At 46.8% G+C, this 22,256-nt stretch overlaps 1 protein-coding gene across 5 annotated transcripts in view; it reads left to right on the top strand.

Moving 5' to 3' along the window:
- AUTS2 (activator of transcription and developmental regulator AUTS2) overlaps window positions 1-22,256 on the top strand; it is a 1,112,861-nt gene that overhangs the window by 1,015,743 nt on the left and 74,862 nt on the right. For all 5 annotated transcript variants that reach the window (XM_082432283.1, XM_082432281.1, XM_082432285.1 and 2 more), the window contains one exon: window positions 10,839-10,890. In XM_082432283.1, the coding sequence (XP_082288409.1) occupies window positions 10,839-10,890 (52 nt within the window). The remainder of the gene's footprint in view (window positions 1-10,838; window positions 10,891-22,256) is intronic.

Here is a 22,256-nt window from a genome sequence, read left to right as displayed (position 1 = left end):
TTCAACTTAACGCTTTACTTTCCTCACTGTATCATCTTCATTGACTTATTTACACATTTTCTTCTACCCACCCTTTTAGTTCATGCAGACATTTTGTACACAATTTCTCATTTTAATTACCTCTGGTCCCCCTACCCCACCCCCATTTCTGTGCGAATATAGTGAGAGGAGCCAGGTATTGGAGATTCAAGCAGGTAACTAGGGCAGGGTGAGTACCTGTCCTCAGGGAGCGTGGACTCCGTAGCGAATGTAGGTCTCTAGACCCCGAATCACAAACACCCATCAGTGCTGAATGGTCCGATGGAGGAGGGAACCAAGCCCAGGTGGGCACCAGGAGGGCACGGCCCTATCATCCTGCTCTTGTGCACTTCTGTGAAAAAGTAAGATGCCATTGAAAAGTAAGATGCCAGATGTGACACGAGCAGAGATTGAATGTGTTTTTATTTTTCATTGCCTTTCTTTGTGGGATTGTCAGATTCTGAATATTAATACTTTAATGTTGATTTGGTAAGAGATATTTAATGGTTTTTTATACTTTTTTCCCCTTTGTAGTTTATAGTACACTGTGAAGTTTGAAAGTAAAATTCTTTTTCTTGACTTCTACCCTTGGAAAATATTTATGCCCCCCTGCACCTCAATCGTATGCATCATAAGCTAACCCAGTTCAGTTTATTTACTTCTCTCTTGTTGCAGCCCCGTGATCAATTGTAGCAACACAGGCACACAATGGTAGAGGCCTTTGCTTTACAGCAGTAAGAGCGTGAGCTATTGCAGTCTCCTTTCAGAGTGATAAGTAATGAGCCTGCCATTTAAAGATGGCCTGAGCAGAGGGGTTTAAGGCCACCTAGGGTTGACTACCGTACATCACTAGAGGAGGAGATCACGATCTCTAGTGCAAAATGAATTGGCCTGCACGGGCGAAATCCCTGCGACCCCAAAAGAGTTTTCATGTCCTGGGCTGGACAGCATGGAAGGTCGAAGGTCAGGAATTCGCAGAGGTGGGAAACAGGACAAGCTTGGCGCTGGGGAGTTTCCTGCGTCCTGGTGGCGAGTAACCTGTTGACTTAGTTCTCCACACGAGGCTCTTGGTCACCTGCCATGGGTAGGGAGCCCCAGGTGCCACAGTCAAACGGCAGGTCCCTCTGGGCTTCTCAGCAGTTGTCTTCTGCCCTGAGTCTCCCTCCACTTCATCAGGTGCCCAAACACTTGTCAGGCTCCCGCAGCTTCAGCAGAAGAACGGGAGAACCTCAGCCAGCCAGCCATTCTCTCTCATCAAGCATCTTCTGAGGTAGGCCTCCTAGTACCGCGCGGGATACACCGCACATAAACGCTTCCCAAGATGTGAATCATATCCGCAAGAAGCCAGGTAGGTTCAGAAAGAAGGTCTATCACAAGCTCGCATTAAATCCTCACAGATAGATGAGAAAGTGCTGGACTCCGTGTCCAGACACACGTCTGTTCCTTACACCTCTGCCGTGGCTGTGGCGTGAATAGAGGTGCAAAGACACTGTCCTTATATGGTTGAATTCAAAACCAAATTGAGGTAGTGGGTATCCCACACCAAGAAAAGGAACAAGAACCAAAACACGCTTCTGCACCAGTAAGAAACCATTTGTATGGTTCTAGATAAAACTGTGGGCCTATTTAAAAGGGAAATTACAGTTTAGCATGTCAAAATGACATAATTGGGATGCCTGCTATTTTATGTTTTAAGAAATTGAAACCCTCACCATTAGGAGGTGGATCACGTCTTAAAGCCTTTCAAACTCTGATAACGTTTTGCTTGATTCATGATTGGACTTTATAATCTGTTAAGAAGATCCACATTATTCCGGTTCCTCCCGCCTTATTATGTGACCCAGGCTATGCAATATTCAATATCCAGGTTCGGACCTTGTCTGGAGGAACTGTTGGCAGTAATGCCTGTGTGAAGGTGGGGTTCTCTACTCTAGTACAGGTGGTGCAAACCACTGTCACCACTTCTGGGGATCGGTGTCACTTTTGATGCTCATGTGGTTATTTTCATCATCACTGTGGTGACCTGCATTGAGGGAATTCCGTAGAAGGCGTGGCCATGGACATTGCAGCCATACCAGAACATACTCTTATTTGTTGGTCTCCACGGTAATCACGGTAAGAGTGTCATCTTTAATCGTTGTAGCCAACACGTATATGCCGCTTACTAAGCGCTGGGGCTGGTACTGACAACAGCCCTATCAAGTGTAGTTACTGCTGTCATCTCATTTTACAGATGAGGAAACTGAGGTGGGAGAGGGAAGAGATCTGCCCAAGGTCTCCTGGCTCAGAAATGACAGGGCCATGATGGCAACCAGATGCTGGCTCTTAACCTCTCCCCAAAGAACAAATAGAAACATATTTTCAAAGCTTAAAAAGCTATAGAATTTGAAAAGATCCTCTAGGAGACATAGAAATAAGCCAGGTGGGGTGACATCTTTCCCAAGGCTAGTTGGGAGACAGAACTCATGTGTTATTACTCCCCTTTCCTGGTCTTTTCAAACTACATAATTTAACATAGAAAAACTGGAGGAAATTTTTTGTAAAGACTTCCTCTTCCTTTAAACCACCCCAAGAATCACCCAGCATGTGTTCTTTTAGGGAGTACCTGAAGTTTGTTATATTTATGAGGGAGAACACCTCGAAATTAATAAACTTTTTCTATGTAAGGTACTCGACAAGACCAGAACTTATAAGAGATATTTTACCAAAAAATGTTTAGTCTCAGTCTGGTAATTAGTGATACAAGTTGAATGAAATTTCATATTTTAAGCTTTAAAACTGCCATTTTAGATTGATTTAGAAGAACTTCCATTAGTTTTTTTTTTTTTTTTAATTTATTTATTTGTTTTTATTTTTGGCTGCATTGGGTCTTCATTGCTGTGTGCAGGCCCTCCCCAGTTGCGTTGAGTGTGGGCTACTCTTCGTTGTGGTGCACGGGACTCTCATTGTGGTGGCCTCTCTTGTTGTGGAGCACGGGCTCTGGGTGCATGGGCTCAGTAATTGTGCCTCGCGGGCTCTAGAGCGCAGGCTCAGTAGTTGTGGCACACGGGCTTAGTTGCTCCACAGCATGTGGGATCTTCCTGGGCCAGGGATCGAACCCGTGACCTCTGCGTTGGCAGGTGGATTCTCAACCACTGAGTCACCAGGGAAGCCCCTTCCATTAGTTTTTAAACCTAGTTTATCTTTATCTTTAGATATATTTTGAGAATTGAGGAAGAAGTCTCCATATTTTAATTTAGCTTTTTCAAAAAAATTCAGCTAGTTAATCATAGAGTTGCCTAAGATCTTTGGTCATATGTTAAAAATTGTCGGGAGTTCCCTGGTTGCCTCGTGGTTAGGATTCCAGGCTTTCGCTGCCATGGCCCAGGTTCAGTTCCTGGTCGGGGAACTGAGATCCTGCAAGCCGGATGGCGTGGCCAAGGAAAAAAAAAAATTCTTTCTGAAATAATTGCTCTAACACTGGAAAGACCATTGAATCCATATTCTTACTACCTGCTTCGTTAGGGCCTCCCCTTTGTAAGACTTGCCCTTCTTAGATCTGGTTCGGAGGCTGAAGGTGACAGTAAGAAGCCACTAGTGATTAGTATGTTAAACCTTCTAAATATAAGAGACACAGTGGCTGCCAGCCTTTGACTTTGTAATCTGCAGATTAAAATTCCAATCAAGGGAAGCTAAGTTTCTCAAGGAAAAAAAAAAAAACATAGTAAGTCTAGATTCTTGCAAGTCAGATCTCTGACCAGGCTCCAGTCACCGAGTGTATGGATGATCTTTTTTTTCTTTCTACCTTCTTTCTACTTCTGATGCTGTCCTGTAGCTTCTCCCTTCCAGTTTTGACACTGCTTCCTTCCCTGCCAGAAAGGAGGGGGAATAGAGCAACTTGGAACCCAATCCGAATGGACTCATTTGTGTGTCTGGTGAGAGGCTGAGAAATGAAGCAAAGTGGTGGTGGGCACTGTGGCAGGGTGAAGGGTGCTGGAGGGGTACCGGGGGGTGAATACGGATGCAGTGGTGCAGAGGCCGAGTCTGTGGCTTCTCTAGAGGCTCAGCTCTTGGCGGTTCTGCATTCCTCCCGATTACAGATAATCACGATACAGAGACACATGCAGATCTCTCCCAGACTTTCATCTGAGGTCTAGTCCCTGATAATCAGAGATGACAGTCTAATGCAAGGCGTGGCAAGCATCAGCAGTGCTGCTTGATGACAGCACTTTAGAGGCCTAAGCGGTGGTTCGAGTTGGTCAGCTAAGTTGCCCATGCTTTTGTGCGTCTCAGTTTACCCTGTAGAGGACCTGGTAGGAGCTCTGGCAATTTCTTCCCAGTAATATTGATTTCTATTAGCGAACAAGATAAGAAAACTGTCCCATTTTGATTGCTCCAAAAGAAACAACATTTAAATGTCTTTTCTTGAAAATTGAATGTTTGCCTTTGAGCTATCTTGGTATTGTAGAAACAGCTTCAGAATGAATGCTCCCTGGCTCGAGGGCTTTGGCTGGTTTTTGAGACATCTTGTAAGCAATTGGAAAATCCAGCTTCAAACTCACACCTTCTGAGGCACCTTTTCTTCTGATTTCTCTTTTCTTCTGATTTACCCAGGGAGTCAAGTTAGAGAAAAATCTCTTTTACCTAATCTTTAAAAAGAATTTTTTTTAGAAACCCCACATAGTGCTACCATTTGGGATGGGGTGGGGTGTTGTGAAGCTAGAGAAGGAGAGCCTCTTATTTCCAAAATTAATTGTATTTGGAAGTTAAAGGGAAAAAATTATGCCATACAGCAAGCACCTACTTTTTTCCCCTTGAGAGGTTTTTCAAGAGTGCCATGAAATCAAACAGTGATGGATGTTCATCTTCAAAGAGGTGAGGAATGGACATTATTGCTTGAAACCAGTCTCCATGTCATTTGTATGTGGTGTACATCTCTCCCAGCCCTGTCCCTTTCCTCTCTTCCCAGCTGCACTCCAGGTCACAGTGGCACTGAAGGGAAATCAGGAGCTCTCACCCACCCTAGTGTGCCTGTTCTACCCTAGAACCCTCCCAGTTGCAACCTAGGCCTTGCTTGCCTTTTTGCCTTGTGCTGGGACAATCTCAGCAACTTTTCCTGTGCACCAAGGAGAGACCCTGCCAAGCTGCAGGTGTGGAATAAAAACTCCAGATGTTTGTAGAGGGTCTCCTCACCCCCATGTATGGCCTGGTACTCTTGCAGGGCCTCTGGTTGGGACAGTGACAAAGGAGGCCAGAATTCTGACCAGGGGCCCACCAGACTGGACAGACGGGAGATTTGGTGCTCTGGTGGGAGTGTTTTGCTCAGGGGAACCCACCAGGGGCCAAGTTTGTGGTCATTCGGCCCCCTCCTTCCAGGCGCTACACTGGGCGCCAGAGAACACAATGATGATAAATGTTAGGATGATAATAATTGCTGCGCATTTAGTGAGGCTGTGGCATTGCTTTAATCCTTTGCCTACATCTGATGGTGGCAACCAGCTCCACTTTTGTTGATGTGAGGTGTATAAATGTCAGTGGATTTGAAGACTAAGGGGAGGCGGGATTTGTAAACGGCCAGTTCATGCACTGTTGTTATCCTTGAGACCTAACCAAACTGCATTCAGCTTTTGATCAGGTGGGGATAAGGTTAGATTAAGACCTTTTTTTTCCTAATACTAGACTCTGACCACCCCATTCCATTTTCAACAATGTACTTATTACTCTTGGATTGAGCACCTACTATGTGCCAGGCGGTTTGCATAAATACATCACTTTCTCATTGAGCCCTCACAGCCGTCCAGAGAGCCTGCTCTGTGCAGATGTGACCGGCCTAGTGGCGACTCAACCCCAGCCCGCGGGCCTAGTGGCCTTTCCCTGCCGCGGCGCAGCACTGGAAGCGACGACCGCGGGGAGGGTGCAGAGCGTTGCGGTTCCCGCCGCGCCCGCCCGCCGAGAAGGCGGCCGTGGGGAACTAGGGCCCGAGCCGCGGGGGGAACGACAGCTGTCGAAGTTGCGCCCGGGGACTGCGCCCCCGCGGGGCCGACCCGGCGCCGGGGCCGAGAGAAGGGGCGGCGAGGGGCGGGGCGCGCGGGGCGGGACGGAGGAGGGGCGGTGGCACCGGCGGCTCGGGCTCGGCGCGCCGAGGAAGTCCCGCTCCGAGAGCTGCGAGCGTCTGGAGGAGGCGCGCTCGGCTTAGTCCGGGAGCGAAGTCCGGAGCGAGGGCCCCCTGTGCCGCCGCCGCCCCCTCCCGCCACCCGTCCAGCCAGGGAGCCCGCGGCGCCGGCGCCGGCCGCCGATGGAGTTCACTTGAGCGGCGAGCCGGCGGGAGAGGCAGGCGCCCGCGAGCGGAGCGCGGGCCGGAGCCGAGCCAGCCCCGGGCGCTTTCCGCCGGCCCTCGAGCTCCGGCCGGGAGGCGCCTCCGACCCCGCGCAGCCCGCCCGGCGCCCCGGACGCTGCAGCGCCGCCCGCGCCGCGCGCCGGCGAGATCGGCCCCGAATAAAGACTCCCGGAGCGTCTCCAGCGCCGCGGCGGCGGCGGCGGCTGGACCGGGACCCGTCCGCCCGCGGTGTTGCTGGAGAGGCGGGAGCGGCAGTCGGGGAGCCCCAGGCGGCCGCCGGGGAGAAGCCGCCGCCGCTGCGCGCCCTCCTCCTCCTCCTCCCTCTCCCTCCTCCCCTCCGCACATGGTCTCCTTTGTCCTGTCGCCGCCGCCGCCGCCTCGCTCTTAGCTCTGCGCGCCGCGGCCGCGGCTAAGGGCCGCTCCTCTTCGCCTCGCCCGCCCGCCGCCCGCCCGGGACGCCCCTCGAGTCCCCGCCGTGCCCGGCCGGCCCCGCGCGCCTCAGGAGCAGCCGGGAGTCAGCGGACGAGCGCGGGCCGGGCGCTCCCTCCCGGCCGCCCGCTGCCCGCCTGGCCTCGGCCGCGCTGGATGTGTGCGCGGCGCTGGCGCTCGGCCGCCCCGGAGCTGGCGTTCGTACGGATTTGGTTCGCGTGCATCCGCTTTCAGACTTTCGCCTGGAAAGAAGGAGAGACTGGCGCGGACCGAGCCCGGTCGGAGTTGGGCGTTTTCTCCGTGTTTGGCTGGTTTTCCCCCTGGTCTCTGACGATCCCCCATCGTGAGCCTTGCTCTGGAACCAAACCATGAACTTGGGGCTGACAGGACCGCTTAACCCTTTGCTATCAGGTAATGCAGCCCTGGGGGCGCGGCTCCCTCGCTCGCCTCCCGCGATCGAAAGGGAGGCGGCGGGTCGGGGGTCTTTTGTTGCGGCGGCCGGGCCGGCGGGCAGGGGTGGCAGGGGCGGGTCTGGCGCGCCCGAGCACCCCGCCGCCACCCATCCCTCCTCCCTCCTGCCGGCCCGGCCGCCCTCTCTCCTTCCGCGGCCCGGTCGCCCGCCTTTGTACTTTCCACTCCTGGCCAGCCGGGCTCGGGCGGGGAGCGGCGGCGCGGGCGGCCGGAGCTGTGCGGTCGTGCCCGGGGACCGGAGCTGCCCCGGCGCCACCCGCCCCGAGGGGCTCCGCCTGCCTCCGGCTGGGGCCGCGGCCTGCGCCCGCTCGGGCTGGAGACCTTGGCGCTGCGCTCGCTGCCGCTTGCCGGGGTACCGCTTCCCCACGCCGAGGTCGGGATCCTGGCCCGCACGCGGTGCCAAGGGAAGCGAAAGGAGATGTGGGCTCGGGATCGCGACAGCTGGGGAAAGAACTCGCGCTTAAGTTTCGAGGAGGTTTCTCTTTTCTTGTTGGAAAGCCCCTCCTCGCGCGGGTGCAGAGGGCCGTGCCCGGGATCCGCGGCCGAAGGGAATTAAGGTGGACCTCGAACCCGAGCGGCCGCGCGTCTCGCTCCTGTCTGCTCGGAAGGCTTTTCTTCGTTTCCTCATTCTCTGTGTTCCTTTCTTCAGTCTGTTTGACTTATTTAACTTTTCTTTAAACATCAACTACGATGTCTAGTAATTTTTTAGTATTTTTTTAAAAATCTGCTTCTACCTCCCCCCGAAATAAAAAGCAGCCAAAAGAGAGCTTTGTTTTTTTTCTAATATTTTTAGGTGCAGCCACTTCACGCCCTCATCCTCCAAAACCGAGTGAGGGGGATGAAGTGAAATGGCAAGCAAAATCTAAAGATCTTTAGTATGTAAAGGTGCCCCCGTATTAAGAAAGGAGAGAAGGAAAAGCTGTGCTCACCGGCTAACCCTTGGCTCACCACGTTTTCCATTAGTCGTCCCTGATTAAAAAAAAAAAAATCAGCCAGGAAAATGGTCCAGGTAATATAAGGAATTTCACACTTTTCCCTAAAAAACAATGACAAAGAAAACACCCCAAAGATTAAGATCCAAGAAGCCACAAATTTGTACAAATGCTTTAAAGCACAAGTTGAATTTGAAAGTTCATCGAGAAAAAGCAAAGAATTTCCTTGTAGTTCCTGCTTAAGACTTTGGCTGAGAAGCTCTTTTCTGACTTTTCAGGACAGTGGCCAGCCATAGTTGTAACCACCTGGATGGGAGAAAAAGGGATCCAGATCATTTTATGATTAGCCTAAGTCCCACTGCTGTCATTTTCTTTTGGGTGTTTTTCCATGGAGACCTTTTTGAGGACCCCCGCCCCCCTTCCCCTTCCCAGTTACAAAACGGCTTTGTGACATGTATCAGAAAATTAAAGGGCTGGAAAAGCTTTTATTGGAGAGCATTACTCCTAAGTCACTGAATATCCTGTCAGACTCATTTCCTTAATAACTTACTGGTTGGCATCGTATAATCACATCCTCTAAGTTTGCTTCAGACATAAGGATCACTTAACTGGCTACTTGAGAATATGGTGTGGAGCCCAGTGGAGCTGACAAGGGTGGCACAGGAGGGTGTGCAAGACAGCCAGAAGGCCTCTTCACCTACAGCTTCTGTCCAGTTTGATCTCTCTCTCTCTCCCCCTCTAACACACACACATACCCCAAGTGCAAATAAAAGCTGGATCGAGAACCTTTTCCTCTCCTTACCCATGCTTTTTGCATTGACCGTACAGTACTTTGTTTCTATAGTGCTTTGGGCCAGTTAGGCTCATTTTAATAGGTAGTCCCCAAATCTGCAGGGGTTCTTTCAATTTGGTAGAATGAATTAACTAACAGCCCCCCCCCTTTTTTTTTCCTTTTAAAAATATCAACTGTAGTTTAAGCCATGAATTTACCGTAGCCATTCCAGTTTGAACTAAGAGACACTTTTTCATCAAGGAATGGTGAAATGCTCTTATCTCCAAGTTTTTAGCTGGGAAACTCGTGTTCCTAGACATCTCACTTAATATTACAATATAACAACACTATTCCTGTAATTTTTGCTTCTATAACTCAATATTCTTGATTTGTTTAATTCATATCTTGTTTCCCCCTCCATGCAACACTTTTTTGGTGATTTATTTTTATGAAAAGCTACTGTAATATGCAGTTTTATTTAATTATGTTTAAAATGTCAAGAAGGCCCTCAGCATATTTTTTATTCATGCAAAATAAAAGGAAACATCTATCAAGGATTTGTTTTATTTTAAACTGCTTATGTATAAACGTATAGAGTTCAACACTTGTTTTGCACATACTATACATTCATTTTTTTCTTGATCTATTAATCTTTGGAATCACGCTTACAGTAGGCAGATTAGAATTAAAATAAAGGGGAAAATAGTCATAACAATATTTTATGTCTTTCTGTATCACTTGCATTGAGAACTAGAACTTGTTCCCCAGATAACACTCGGGAATATCTCATCTTTATCAACATAACACAAAAAGACTAAATTGAATATCTTCTTTGTCCCCAAAAGCCAGCTCCAGAGTCTGAATATGTTGTATTTCAGATTCCCCCGCACGCTATTTCTTATATTTCTTCTAGATTTATTCACCGTTCTCTGCTTCGCTTTGTCAAAACGTGCATTTCTGTGCATAAAGTGTGAAGACCGGTGATTTCTTACAAGGGTTGGGTAGCAAGAAGAGCATAAATATAATATAGCCATTATAACTTTAAATGCATGTACATCATCAAATCACTGTATAATGGAGCTGCTTAATTTTTAAGTTTATTTTTTAATTTTTCAAGTTCTAGAAATACAGTGCTTCTGAAACATTATAGCATTTTTCTCCAAACAGACTTCATGTTGATTTTCCAGAACATTAGTGTATAATTTAAATTGCCTGTATTCTTGCTGTTTAAACAGGCTTATTTCACGTTCCTGGAGCCACTGTAATAATTAGCAGACGTGATTTCTAGAAAATGGAAAGGAAATAATGCTGATGGTGTGTATAGTGTCGGGTTGCTGGGCAGGTCGGCTGGCTTTCATTTCAACACCAAGGTCGTCCTGGTTACCACAGGGGGCAGGGATCTTGGGGTCATCAGATAAATCTTTAAAAATGAATTTCAGGGAGTGCTGGTTGACACTTTTTAGTGAGGAGAAGCTTAGCGTTAAATAATAGGCATTTCTAGTTTGTGAGAGAAAATTGAAAAATATGGCATGTCTGCAAATACAAAAAAAGTACTGTTTCCAAAATAATGATCTGTCAATGAAATTGCAAAATCATTATGCGAATGAGCTGAATTGCTTTGTGTATCATCTCATAGAAATATGTTTTGCACAGATAATATGTCTAATAAGGACATGTTTTTAAAATCAGATTTTTTTCTTCCCTCAGCAAATAGCTGCACTGCAGGTCTGGCTCACGCAGTCAACCAGCACCACCTTATGGAGGATTGGGGGAAATTGCCACTTTCCTTTTTAGGCTTTTCTAAAACGTAGTAAAATTGATTTAAAATAATCGTAATGATGATGGTGATGACAAAATTAATGACAGTAGTAATGCTTTCTTTCCCCTTCTTGTGTTGCAGGCCTCAGATGCCAGCTCTGAAAAACTCTTCAATACTGTTATTGTAAACAAAGGTAAGACTCCTTAAATCCGAGCAATAGCTTATTTTTCTATTTGCTCCGTTGTTGGGATGAAAGCATAAAGAACAATGGTCATTCCCTTTTCATTCTGGAGCTACGGTTCATAATTTGTATTTTTGCTTGAGACAGAATCTGTGTGCTTTTGTGATGCATCCAAAAACAGTTTATTTTAAAAGAATACATTGAATCCTTACTTAAATTGATTTGACTAAGAAATTACTACTGTCTGTGCGACTTTCATTTAATGTAGGAAGTGGTAATGGAGAATAATAGTTCTTAAGATGCCTTAACTTTCTTACTTATCAACTACCCAGCAGTTGGAGAACGATAAATCGCTGATTTGTACTGCAGACTCTAATAATCAGTGCATGTTTAGTATTCACAGCATTATGGTCATAAACCAAGCCTCACTCTGCTGTGGGCTTTCTGTAAAATTAATAAACCATCAAGAGGGCAAAATTTAAATACGTGCCATCCCATTACTTTCTTCCAAACTGCGATATAGAGTAAGAGAGGCTAATGATATAGCAATACATAAAGGGGAAACTTATCTTAAATCACTGCCAATAGGTTTCTGGGCAGTTTTCATTTGTAGCAGTATTGTTGGAAATAATGAAATTTAAGGGAGCTTCTAATCATGGGCTTTACAGTGGTGTATACTGTGAAAGGTATAAATCATATAAATTATTTGATCTCTTTCTCTCCGCTGTAGAGCCTGTTGTAGGTGCTTGCGTGGTAATTGCTAAATACAGAATGTATGCGTCCTGTCGTGGTCTCGTTCTGCATTACATGGAAGATTCTTGGTGGCTTGAACAGGGTTGGGCCTTTATGAAGTGAAATATGAAACCACCTTGGCATTCTATAGTTGCCTTGGCTAGCATTTTTGCTAGCTGGTTAGTCACACATGTGTCCAAGTGCAGTTATTTTGAGCTCCCAGATTATTTTAGAACTTGAACCAACTGCAGCTTTAAATAGTACATTATGTTTAGAGTTCCCTTTAGGTGTACATGCTTATGTGATTGCTGTTACTCCCAGAATTATTGTCATATTGAATTTTATCTCTTTTATTGCATAATGGAGTATTCCAGTTTTATGTTTCATCATATATTTTGATGGACTGAAAGTTTGTATAAATTTGTTGTCCATAATGCTAAAGCCCAATAAAAGAAGATACGCTGCAGTTCACAGCGTACAGGGCTCAAATGGAAAGATACATAATTGTTTATTGCTCATTTTGACGAGGGAAGAGGTTGGGTAGATGGTCGTGTGTCCCTGCAAGATAGGAGGAGGAGGAGCCTGAGGCAGGACAATTCACCAAAAGGAGGTCCTCTGTGTTTCAGTGGCACCCTGCCCCACCCCCTCCCCAGGACCTCCAGCCCACATGACTGTGTCTCTCTTTTGCTAACTTGCTGTAAAGTTTTGGAATGTGCTTGCCCTCTCTGGGAGCAGGCCTGGCAGGAGAGTTGGCTCTGGGACCTGCATTCAGGCCCCGCTGCCCTCATGGGGCTGAAAGGCTCCCTTCAGGGCCGAGGAGGAGTGATTGATGCTGACCGTCGTCCTCGTCCCTCTGCCTCTTCCCTCCTGCTCCTCTGGCCCCTCTCCCTTTTCCAATCAAACGTCTCCCACATTCTTATTTTTGTTTACTTACAGAGTGTGATTTGTGGCATCTATTTGGTTGTGAATAGTCATCCTGACAGGGTGCCTTTTTTCTGAGCTGCTTTTCTGGGGGTGATTTAGTTGCCTTGAAAGGATTAAGGTTTCTTTGTGTATACTAAAATCAACATAGGCTTTTTGCTAAGCTTTGCTTGGGAAACCATACACAAATAAGCATTTTAGTTGATGGCAGATTATTCCTTTGCCCCTTATTTCCATCAAAATGGCCTTTCTTTTCTCCTCCAGAGTTTCCCCTTAATGCCTTATGCTAATTCCTGTTGGTAACATGAATGACAAGAGCCGGAATCAATGCAAATCCAGGTGCTGCAAAGTAGACGGACTGGTATCCAGCACCCGCCCTCCTCCCTGGAGAGAAAGAGATTAAGGGGGGGCCGGAGAGGGGGGAAGCATGGGGGCAGTTTTGTTAAGGGGATTAGTATTCAAACTGCTAAATATCAGGAAAACAAGTTCAAAAAAGAGATTCATTGTATAGTGATCATGTCAATAATTGCTTCAAGACAGGTGCAGAGAGTCTTGCTATGTGCATGTGGGTTTAGGTCTGTTTTTACTCTGGGTAGTGGCAGTGTTTACTGGATGGATGGTTGACAAGGCCTTCAAGGAACTGTCAGTTTCATGCACATCAAGTTCAAGTTCTCCTGCAAAGCAGCCTGCCCGCCTGTAAGTCAGGTCTCCCGTCTCTGTCCAGTATTCTTAGCCAAGAGCAATAAAAAGCAATGTAAGAAAGGGCAAATTTATACCAGGTAACAAACACCACTGGGAAGATCTTCAAAGCCTCGGCTTATTGAACAGTCTGACAAGAGTGCAGGGAAGCTGACACGTGTATTCCTCCTCCTCCAGATGTTTAAAGCTACACATCACCTCTCCCTCTCAGGAGCCCCACCGGGCTCTGGCCTTCCAGAAGTGTGGCTTTCAGCTGCTGGCGAGATTACACTGCGGAGCCCGGTGGCAAGCAGATTCGGTCCATAAAATTTCACTGTGGGAGGGCAGTGCTAATCTCACAAGCTGATTGTGGTGGGGCCGGCCCGGCGGGCGGGGGGGTGCGCAGCTTTGATGTCGGGCTGGGCGGTTGAGGGATGCGGCTCTGGCTGAAGCAGCAGGGGCCGTGGCTCAAGTCCCATCAGTCTGTTGGTGAGCTGGGGTAAGTCGTTTCGCCTCTTTAGGTCAGAATTTTCAGTCATGGCAAAACCTAGTCCTGGGCCGACGTCTCTGGTGGGGATAAAACAGTTAGCTGGGGAGGGGGGGAGGGGCTGAAGCAGAGTAGGTGCCATGAACACATTTTATATCCCTTCTGCCTGTTTGATTTTATTTGGATTCTCTCTGTGTTGTAGAGTCTGTCCAATTTAATAGAGGAGCAGCAAGATTTTTGTGTTTAGGTGTTCCGAATCGTTGTTTCCTTCTGACGCCTTTTATTTCCCACTTTGAAACAAATTAATCAAACGGGGCGTGCTTGCATGTACACACGACATGCCCAGTGAGAATTGACCTTGTCCAGAGGGGCGGGGAGATGAACCTCCAAGTTGCAGGGCTTAGGGTTGGAGACATAAAAAAATAGTTTAGCTTTAATCAAGGTCATGGTTGCCTTATTTAATCTTTATGTGTTTAAATGTTTACAGGATGTTCATGTGAATTTTATGAATCCTTCTGTCTTTGTGACTCAACCATCTGCCAAAGAAAAAATTAATTTTCCCAGTGAGACAGAGACACACAGAGAGAGACTAAGTTCTTGTCCATATTGAGTTTGTTGAACTGCTGTAGAAGCAGTAGGATTTGTACCCCAAATTCTAGACTGTTTATCCTTGAAAGGAACTAACTCGTCAGTCAATTCAGTGTGTCCAGCCAGTATTTATTACCCTTCTTTACCTACTCTAGGTTCTACTTCTCAGGGGTTTTGCCACTTTCACATATAGGCAGACATGCAGGAAATGAGTACGTAGTAGACATGACTACCCTGCCAGCCCTGGTGTAGGTCCACGGTCTAGTTTATGGGTGGAGAAAAGGCCCTGAATTGCCTCTTTTCCAGGATCTGTCCTGCAGCTAAGGCAAGTTGCAGATGAGAGGGGCCAGGTGGTGTACTTCACCCCATCACTCTCACCCCTTCTCTGGCCTTCACCTTCGTCTCGTGGTAATGTCGGCCCTCCTGGGGAGAGGTGCCCTGAGCTAACTGTGGGAGAGCTGCGTGTTTCCAAATAGCTGGGGTGGGGAATGACCCAGGTAGGGATGAGGCCCCTGATTGGTGCTCCCTTCTGCCGTGAGCACCCCGTCTCCTGAAACGTATACAGCAAAGGGCCAGCCACCCACCCTCCCGGGTAGGACCCCACCTCCCCTCCCCCAGGTGAGCCGTGGGGACTCTGGTGGACACTCACTCACCAGGATGAGTGCCAGACGGAACACTGGGGCCACCTTGAGCTCTCTCCGACCAGGGCTGGTTTTCCTTTCCCAGGCCCCACCAGACCTACTAGTGGACACACAGGCCTCTTCTTGGGGTTGATTTTGTGCTGAGGGTTTCCATGGGACACAGATGAGTTTGGAGCCTTTAGATCAGTAGGGCCTTTGCGTATCTTTGACAATATGGTTTTATCACCAGCATAGAAGGAAAACCTGGCTAAAAAATTGGTTGAGATTTGAGATGAAGTGAGAAAAAAGTTACTAGAGATGCTGCTTGGTGGGTTTAGGTTCAGTAACTGAGTACGTAATAAAATCTTTCATGGCGATGATCTCACTTCATTCATCGAGTTTAGACATAAAGGGGGAGTTCCTTGGTTTGGTGACAAGTAAAGGTAAGAGGTATGTTACCACCAGGGCCCCTCCCCTAAAACAATTCTGTGCTTTCTACGTAAGTGAAAACAATGCAATTGAGTGTGGGATAGCTTTCTTTTAAAAAAAAAAAAAAAAGATATAGAGTTTAAAATCCAATTATAATAAAAATATGGAGACCATTTTACAATTCCTTGTAGTGTCTTGGGTTTCGTTGTAAGGAGAACATGACATAAAGCTTATTCCTCACGTGCAGAAGAGTAAACTGAGCCCATTTTAGCCTCTATAAATTAGTCCCATTTTTGTACTGTCTTAAATCCTACATAAGGGAAAGTTGCACTGTCACTCATTCTTTATTTTTCCTTCTCTGGATCCTTTTTGCAGTTTCAGAGCGTTTTCTTGGGTCTTTAGAGGATAGAGATGTCTGATAGGGGGGAAATACTATTGAAGGGTAATTGGTGCTTGATTCAAGACAAAGGAGTTGTGAGTAGTTGGGTTTTCCCTCCTACTCCACACTTCAGAGAACACGTAATCAGCTCCTTTTGTTATGGAAATTGACCTTCCTGTAGGAGCCAGACTCTCATACAGAATTTGTTGTATAGAATTATTCCTTGAGAATTCTTGGAAACAGAAGCCTTGTATTCTTAGTGTGAAACCACCGGGAAGGGTCTAAAAAGATTCCATGTGGTCAGAAAGTGTTTCCCTCCAGATATTTTTCCATCAACTGCTACCTGGTCTCTCCCTGACCTTGTTCGTGAGTATGGTGGGGAATCCTGGGTAAATGTTGGATCCCCTTACTGGAATTTTAGCTCAAGGGGTGGAAGGTATTCCGAGCATTTGAATTGATCTTGATGGTGTCTTTGGAGTAGAACTTTGACAGCGATGCCACTTTTCCAGATAAAAGTAGGCCAGATCTCCTGGTCCTGAGCGCCTCTGTGAGCTGGAGCAGATTACAGGGTGACATTTTTTTAGTCGGATGATCACATGCCACTGTTTATTTCTGAGCCCACTAAAAAGCCCTTCCCTTACTTTATTGATTGATTGCTGCTGTTCTTGGAAAGACTTTTCTCCGTACTTGGCAATATTAGCAAAGAAGCTTGAATGTTGATCAGCATCACTTTTCATTCTGTTCATATTTAGTGCTTCGTTTAGGCAATGATGTCAAATTCGCTGTCTCAGAAAGTAGTCTACATTCATAGTAGACACTTGGCACAAAAAATATCAGATCAGTTCTGGAGAGTCTTTAATGAGAACCGTTAAATGACAAAGGGCCTCCTCACTGGTAACAACCTTCGAGTGCACGGGGTCAGCCTCAGGCCTGGAGAGTTTCCTGCATGGAGGAAGCCGGTGGCTATCCCATGGCCTCTGGATTATTTCTAGTTTCTGACAACTGCACAAAAATGTTGTTTTCTCTGAAAATGTATGTTTATTTAACTAGGTTTCTTTTTGCTTCACAATCTGGATTCCATTCACTCAGTTACCACTCCAATTAACTAACAATTATTTAACATTAACAGTAATTACAGACGCCAGTTAAGCGCCTACAGATGTCAACTGTTAGCTTTGTACCTAATCACTCAATGAAATGGAGAAAGTTCAACAAACATCAATTAGCCAGGCAATTAGTATGAGTTAGGAAAGAGCATGTTATCATGTGTGAGCTGATTCAATTTATTTTATTTTGGCAGTAAAACACACACAGGCGAGCGGCAATAAGTTCCTCAGATAAGATAAAACTCCATTGTGTTGCAGCTTACATAAGAATTCTTTCCTTTCCTGTGCGTAAGTCAAATATGCACTTGCCTGGAATTTATTTAACAAACAAAATTTGTCTCAATTACTCAGAAAGTCCAGCAATGCTCAGTCTCAGGAAGCAACTTTGATGAATTATGAATCCAGTGAATATGCTGTATAAGGAGATGTCAAAATTTTTCAGTGGAGGAATGATTGATTCCCACTCAAGTAATCTCCGTGCATTTCGAATTTTTACCAGTTTATTCTTGAACCTGTGGTGGAGCGGGTGCAACAGGGATTTTATTAATTTCATGGTGCCTGAACTTTTTACTCAGCTGTCTTTGATTTAGCCTGGGGCAACCATCAAAATCTTTTACCTACTTGCCCAGTCTATGCTTTAAGAAAGTAGAAGTGGCTCTCAATTGAGGACCCACTTCGTGAATTCACCAGAGAGATCCTGGGTCCGAATTCAGATATTCTATACCACTCCCCCACCCCACCCATAGACTTGACTTCCATCAGTTGCCTGGGTGTCTGGACTTGCTGGGAAAGTGCATTCTAAAGCCTGCTTATGTAAGGTGGCCCATCAACTGGTATTTGGAGGTTCATTTTACCTCCAAGTGGAAAGCTGTCCATAAGTGGCTGTGCCTCTGGTTCCCCTCCTAGAAATGCTTTCTCACCGGTTCCGGAAGCCTGTGGGTAGGAGTGGAAGGGGCCGACCCTTCGGGCGGTGCTCTGTCAGGTCACTGTGTGTGCGATGTGCAGAGTTCTCCATTTGAGCAAACCTCTCAGCGTTAACTGAATCCAGGAGTTGAAAAATTGATGTTGGGAGTTCCCTGGTGGCCTAGGGGTTAGGATTCCGGGCTTTCATTGCCGTGGCGCAGGTTCAATACCTGGTCGGGGAACTGAGATCCCACAAGCCACACGGCCAAAAAATAAATAAATAAATAAAATTTAATATTGTGTTCACTAGAATAGCTTAGGGCGAAGAGCTGCCGTGTTCCACGTGCTTTTCTCTCATAAATCCTTTTTTTAAATTTATTTATTTTTGGTTGCATTGGGTCTTCATTGCTGCGTGCGGGCTTTCTCTAGTTGCAGCGAGCGGGGGGCTACTCTTCGTTGCGGCGCGCAGGCTTCTCACTGCGGTAGCTTCTCTTGCTGAGGATTGGGGCTCTAGGCGCGCGGGCTTCAGTAGTTGTGGCACACGGGCTCAGTAGTTGTGGCTCACGGGCCCTAGAGCGCAGGCTCAGTAGCTGTGGCACACGGGCTTAGTTGCTCCGTGGCACGCGGGATCTTCCCAGACCAGGGCTCGAACCTGTGTCCCCTGCATTGGCAGGCGGATTCTTAACCAATGCGCCACCAGGGAAGTCCCTCTTATAAATCTTTTACCAGTGTTCAGCACCCAGTGCACTGGCATGGCTGTTCTGGAGCGATGTCTTTGCCCTTCTGTATCCCTTAATAGGGCCTCTGTTCATCTTCTTTGGCACATTATGCTGCAGAGCTTACAGCAACAAAGGTCTCGTATCAGGTGTCAGCTGTGGACCAGCTGTGGTTCTCCTTGTTTTTATTCTGGGACCCAGGCTAGAGAAGCAGCCCTCATCGTGGTTATCTTAGTAAAAGGAAAAGAGTAGGGCTTCCCTGGTGGCGCAGTGGTTGAGAGTCTGCCTGCCAATGCAGGGCACACGGGTTCGAGCCCTGGTCTGGGAAAATCCCACATGCCGCGGAGCAACTGGGCCCGTGAGCCACAGTTACTGAGCTTGCGCGTCTGGAGCCTGTGCTCCGCAACAAGAGAGGCCGCGACAGTGAGAGGCCTGCGCACCGTGATGAAGAGTGGCCCCCGCTTGCCACAACTAGAGAAAGCCCTTGCACAGAAACGAAGACCCAACACAGCCAAAGATAAATAAAATAAATAAATTAAAAAAAAAACAAAAACAAAAAAAAAAACACAAACTTTAAAAAAAAAAAAAAAAAAGGAAAAGAGTAGAGACAGAATCATAGAACACCTCTTTAAAGTTTCAGCTTGGTTGTGGTGTTGGGCATTTCCAGCCATCTCATTGGCCAGAACAAGTCCCTAGGACTTTTTCCACCGTGCTGTTCCAAAGTATTCTGTGTTCCCTGGAGGTTAGTAGGAACACTCTCTTGACAGTGGGGGGTCTCATCCAGGTCTTCCTGGCATTCCAGGATGCCCACCGTGATCTGAGCAGGTGCTGCCAAAAGCATCATGGTGACTGCATTGCAGCGATGCTCAACTTCAGACGTCTCTGATTTCCTTCCCTGCTACTAAGACATGTTTCCATACTTCCACTCTCCACGCCCATTCTTGTGCCTGTAAGTGGACCGATTGTTACTCTTCAGCCAGATTTTATTAGAAGTGATTTAGGATTTTCCAGCAGGGGCATTTCCCTAGCAACCAATGATGTAAGCATGAGGCCAGTCCATGCCGAGGTGGGAGGGGCGCCAGTTAAATAAGGAGTAATGTTCTGTGGGTGCTCAAATCTTTTCTGACCCTCATAAACCTTGTCTTATAGAGGAGGAGGTGGAGAGCACATCATTGCTTTCTCTAAGAGTCCTTTTGGAGAGGGAAATGTCTCAAGTGTGCGTGTTAATAGGCTGATGTGGGAGGCGGTTAGATTGCGATGCCTTTAAAACCCACTTGGAAAACATTTCCCCCTCTTATCTATCACCTTTCACATCCCTCAGAAGAGTAACACTGAAACCTAATTTTAGCCAAGATTACATCATTTTCTCATTATGTGTTTACAGCCGGGGAAGGCTTTTCCATAGTAAAGCTCCTCTCACCAGAAGCCCAGCCATGTAATTCCTTTCGTTTTATATCAGTTTTTGATTTTTCCAAGTGTGGACTGTCCTGTGCTGGACTTCTTGGGCTGATCTCTGAGGGCTTCTTTATCCATGAACTTCATCCATCGACTTGGGTTTGACAAGGAGTCTTCCTCTGAGGTCGGATTTGTCATTTGTGAAGTGAATGACGTCAGGGTTCATTCCGTTTCTTCCTTCAGTTGGCAGAAAGTGGAAGCCATATTGAAATGAATTCTTTTGTTCAGCAGTTATTACAGAGGGAGTTCCCTGGCCGTCCAGTGGTTAAGACTTCGCTTTCCAATGCAGGGGGTGTGGGTCTGATCCCTGGTCGGAGAGCTAAGACCCCACATGCCTCACAGACAAAAAACCAAAACATAAAACAGAAGCAATATTGTAACAAATTCAATAAAGACTTTAAAAATGGTCCACATCAAAAAAAATCTTTAAAAAAATCATTATTGAGCGCTGATTCCGTAAAAGGCACAGGAAATACAGCAGTGAACAGATCGCATTAAACATAATGACCAGAAGCATAAGAGTTTAATATATTTTAAGATTCGAAAAGAGACTTTTTTAATGGTGTAATGGGAAAGAAGCCTTAAGACCTTTTTAGGAGGGAAAAGCTGAGCCAAGGTGAGCCCTGACGGGTCAGCAAACCAGAAACAGACCAGCCCTCAGACTGCAGACGATGTCACCCTTTCAGAGGGGGGCTCTGTGGGCACACATGTGCCAGCTTGTGCTCCCAGTGAGACTAAAACCTGCCCCTTAGAACTTTCTGTTGTAAAAATTGATGCTGTCTTTTTTGTTAAATTAGTTAAACTATTGAAAAGATTTGGGGGAGAATTGTAAAGGTCTGTGTATCGCCTCTCAATAGGGCCTCTTGATTTCATGTTTCCTCAGTTAGATTTTGTTGCTTAAATGTTTGCCAGGTTGGCATACTGCGTGGAGGTGGCAGGATGTACACAGCTTTTAGTTATAGAAGATCCAGGCTCAAGTCTGAGCTGGGCTGCTTGTAACCACGAGCAAATCACTCTATTAGACGAGGTTTTCTTGTTAACTTGAGAAAGTTGGGTAGACTCCAAGATCCCATCCTGGCCCAAAGGCCAGAGTTTGCTTTGGAGTGTTCTAGGTCCTTCTAGAGCCTGAAGCTTGTGCAGAGGGCATATATTTCCCAGAGAGCTGTGAATGAGACTGTGGACACTTGCATTTGGCAGGAGTGTCATGACTTCAGTCCTGAACTTATGAGCAAGGATAGGGCGGCAGAAACCTCTCTTCACTCCTGGAGATTCCATCTCTATTGGAAGCATCTGAGAGGCAGGAAGGGGTGGAGCCTCAGGGGGGAGTGGGAGGGGAGGGGAGAGAGAGAGAGAGAGAGAGATGCTACCAGCTGTTAGGTATTAACCTCCCTCCAGAATTAGAATAACAATGCAGAGTCCTCTTCCTCTGCGGGTTTGTATTTGGAGTGGTGTTAAAAGAGGTGTTTTATCTGCTTAGTAAATGTTTATAAAAGCCCAGAGTATAGAGAACCTAGCTGCCGGTTCCCTTGTACTTGACTTGAATGACTGACCGGTTCCAAGGCCGGGATTGCTACGGGTTAGAAGAAGGTAGGGCTGAGGGCTCCATAGCAGAGCAAGGCCCTGCCTTGGAGAGCCCGGAGGCAAGCTGGCAAGAGGCGTCTTTTTCTACAGAGTGACTCATTTTACCAACTGTGAATTGAAACGAGGCTTGGATGGACCATTCTCGATCATCAAGAGAATGTCACCACCTCGCCATCTGTTTTCAGCTGTCAGCAGAGTCTGCACCAAGCAATTCATCAGAGCTCTGCTGCTTCAAAAGTTAATCTAGGCCTCCTTGACTGAAGCAATCTTCCTTCCTACTTTTCATTTGCTATGAGGTGGTGATAATATCAACTTCTTCTCCCAGTACGGCACTTGCTGTTTGCTGGATTTTAGCTTTCTTCACAGGCTTCTCGTGTCTGTTGGGGAAAGGTTTGTTTCAGAGTAAAGAAACAGTACTTTCAGTGTCTTGCCATTGCCCAAGAGCTGGCACAGACTAAAACTCTGAGTGCATTCAAGGAGGCGCTGTGTTCATTTTATGGTTAACACGTCCATCGCCTGTTGTTCAGGAGAATTCGGTTTGTCTGGACCGTCGCCCTTATTTTCTGAGACTGATGGCTGTGGAAAGGAAGAACGCCACTGATGAGACACTGAGAGTCTGAGACACCGATTCCTGGATTAGAAGCAGGGGCGCTGCTGCTGTGGGCTTTGGTCAAATGTCTAATCAAACTAAATGATGTGGGTTTGGTTTTTGCACTTGGCTGTAGGGGCCACATTGCCCTGTTCAATGGCCTTTTCCCAAGATGTTAGACATCACATCAATTT

This window comes from Balaenoptera physalus, assembly GCF_965194825.1.
Source record: "Balaenoptera physalus genome assembly, chromosome: 16".
NCBI classification, from domain to species: Eukaryota; Metazoa; Chordata; class Mammalia; order Artiodactyla; family Balaenopteridae; genus Balaenoptera; species Balaenoptera physalus.
This window is presented reverse-complemented; position numbering and strand designations above follow the sequence as displayed.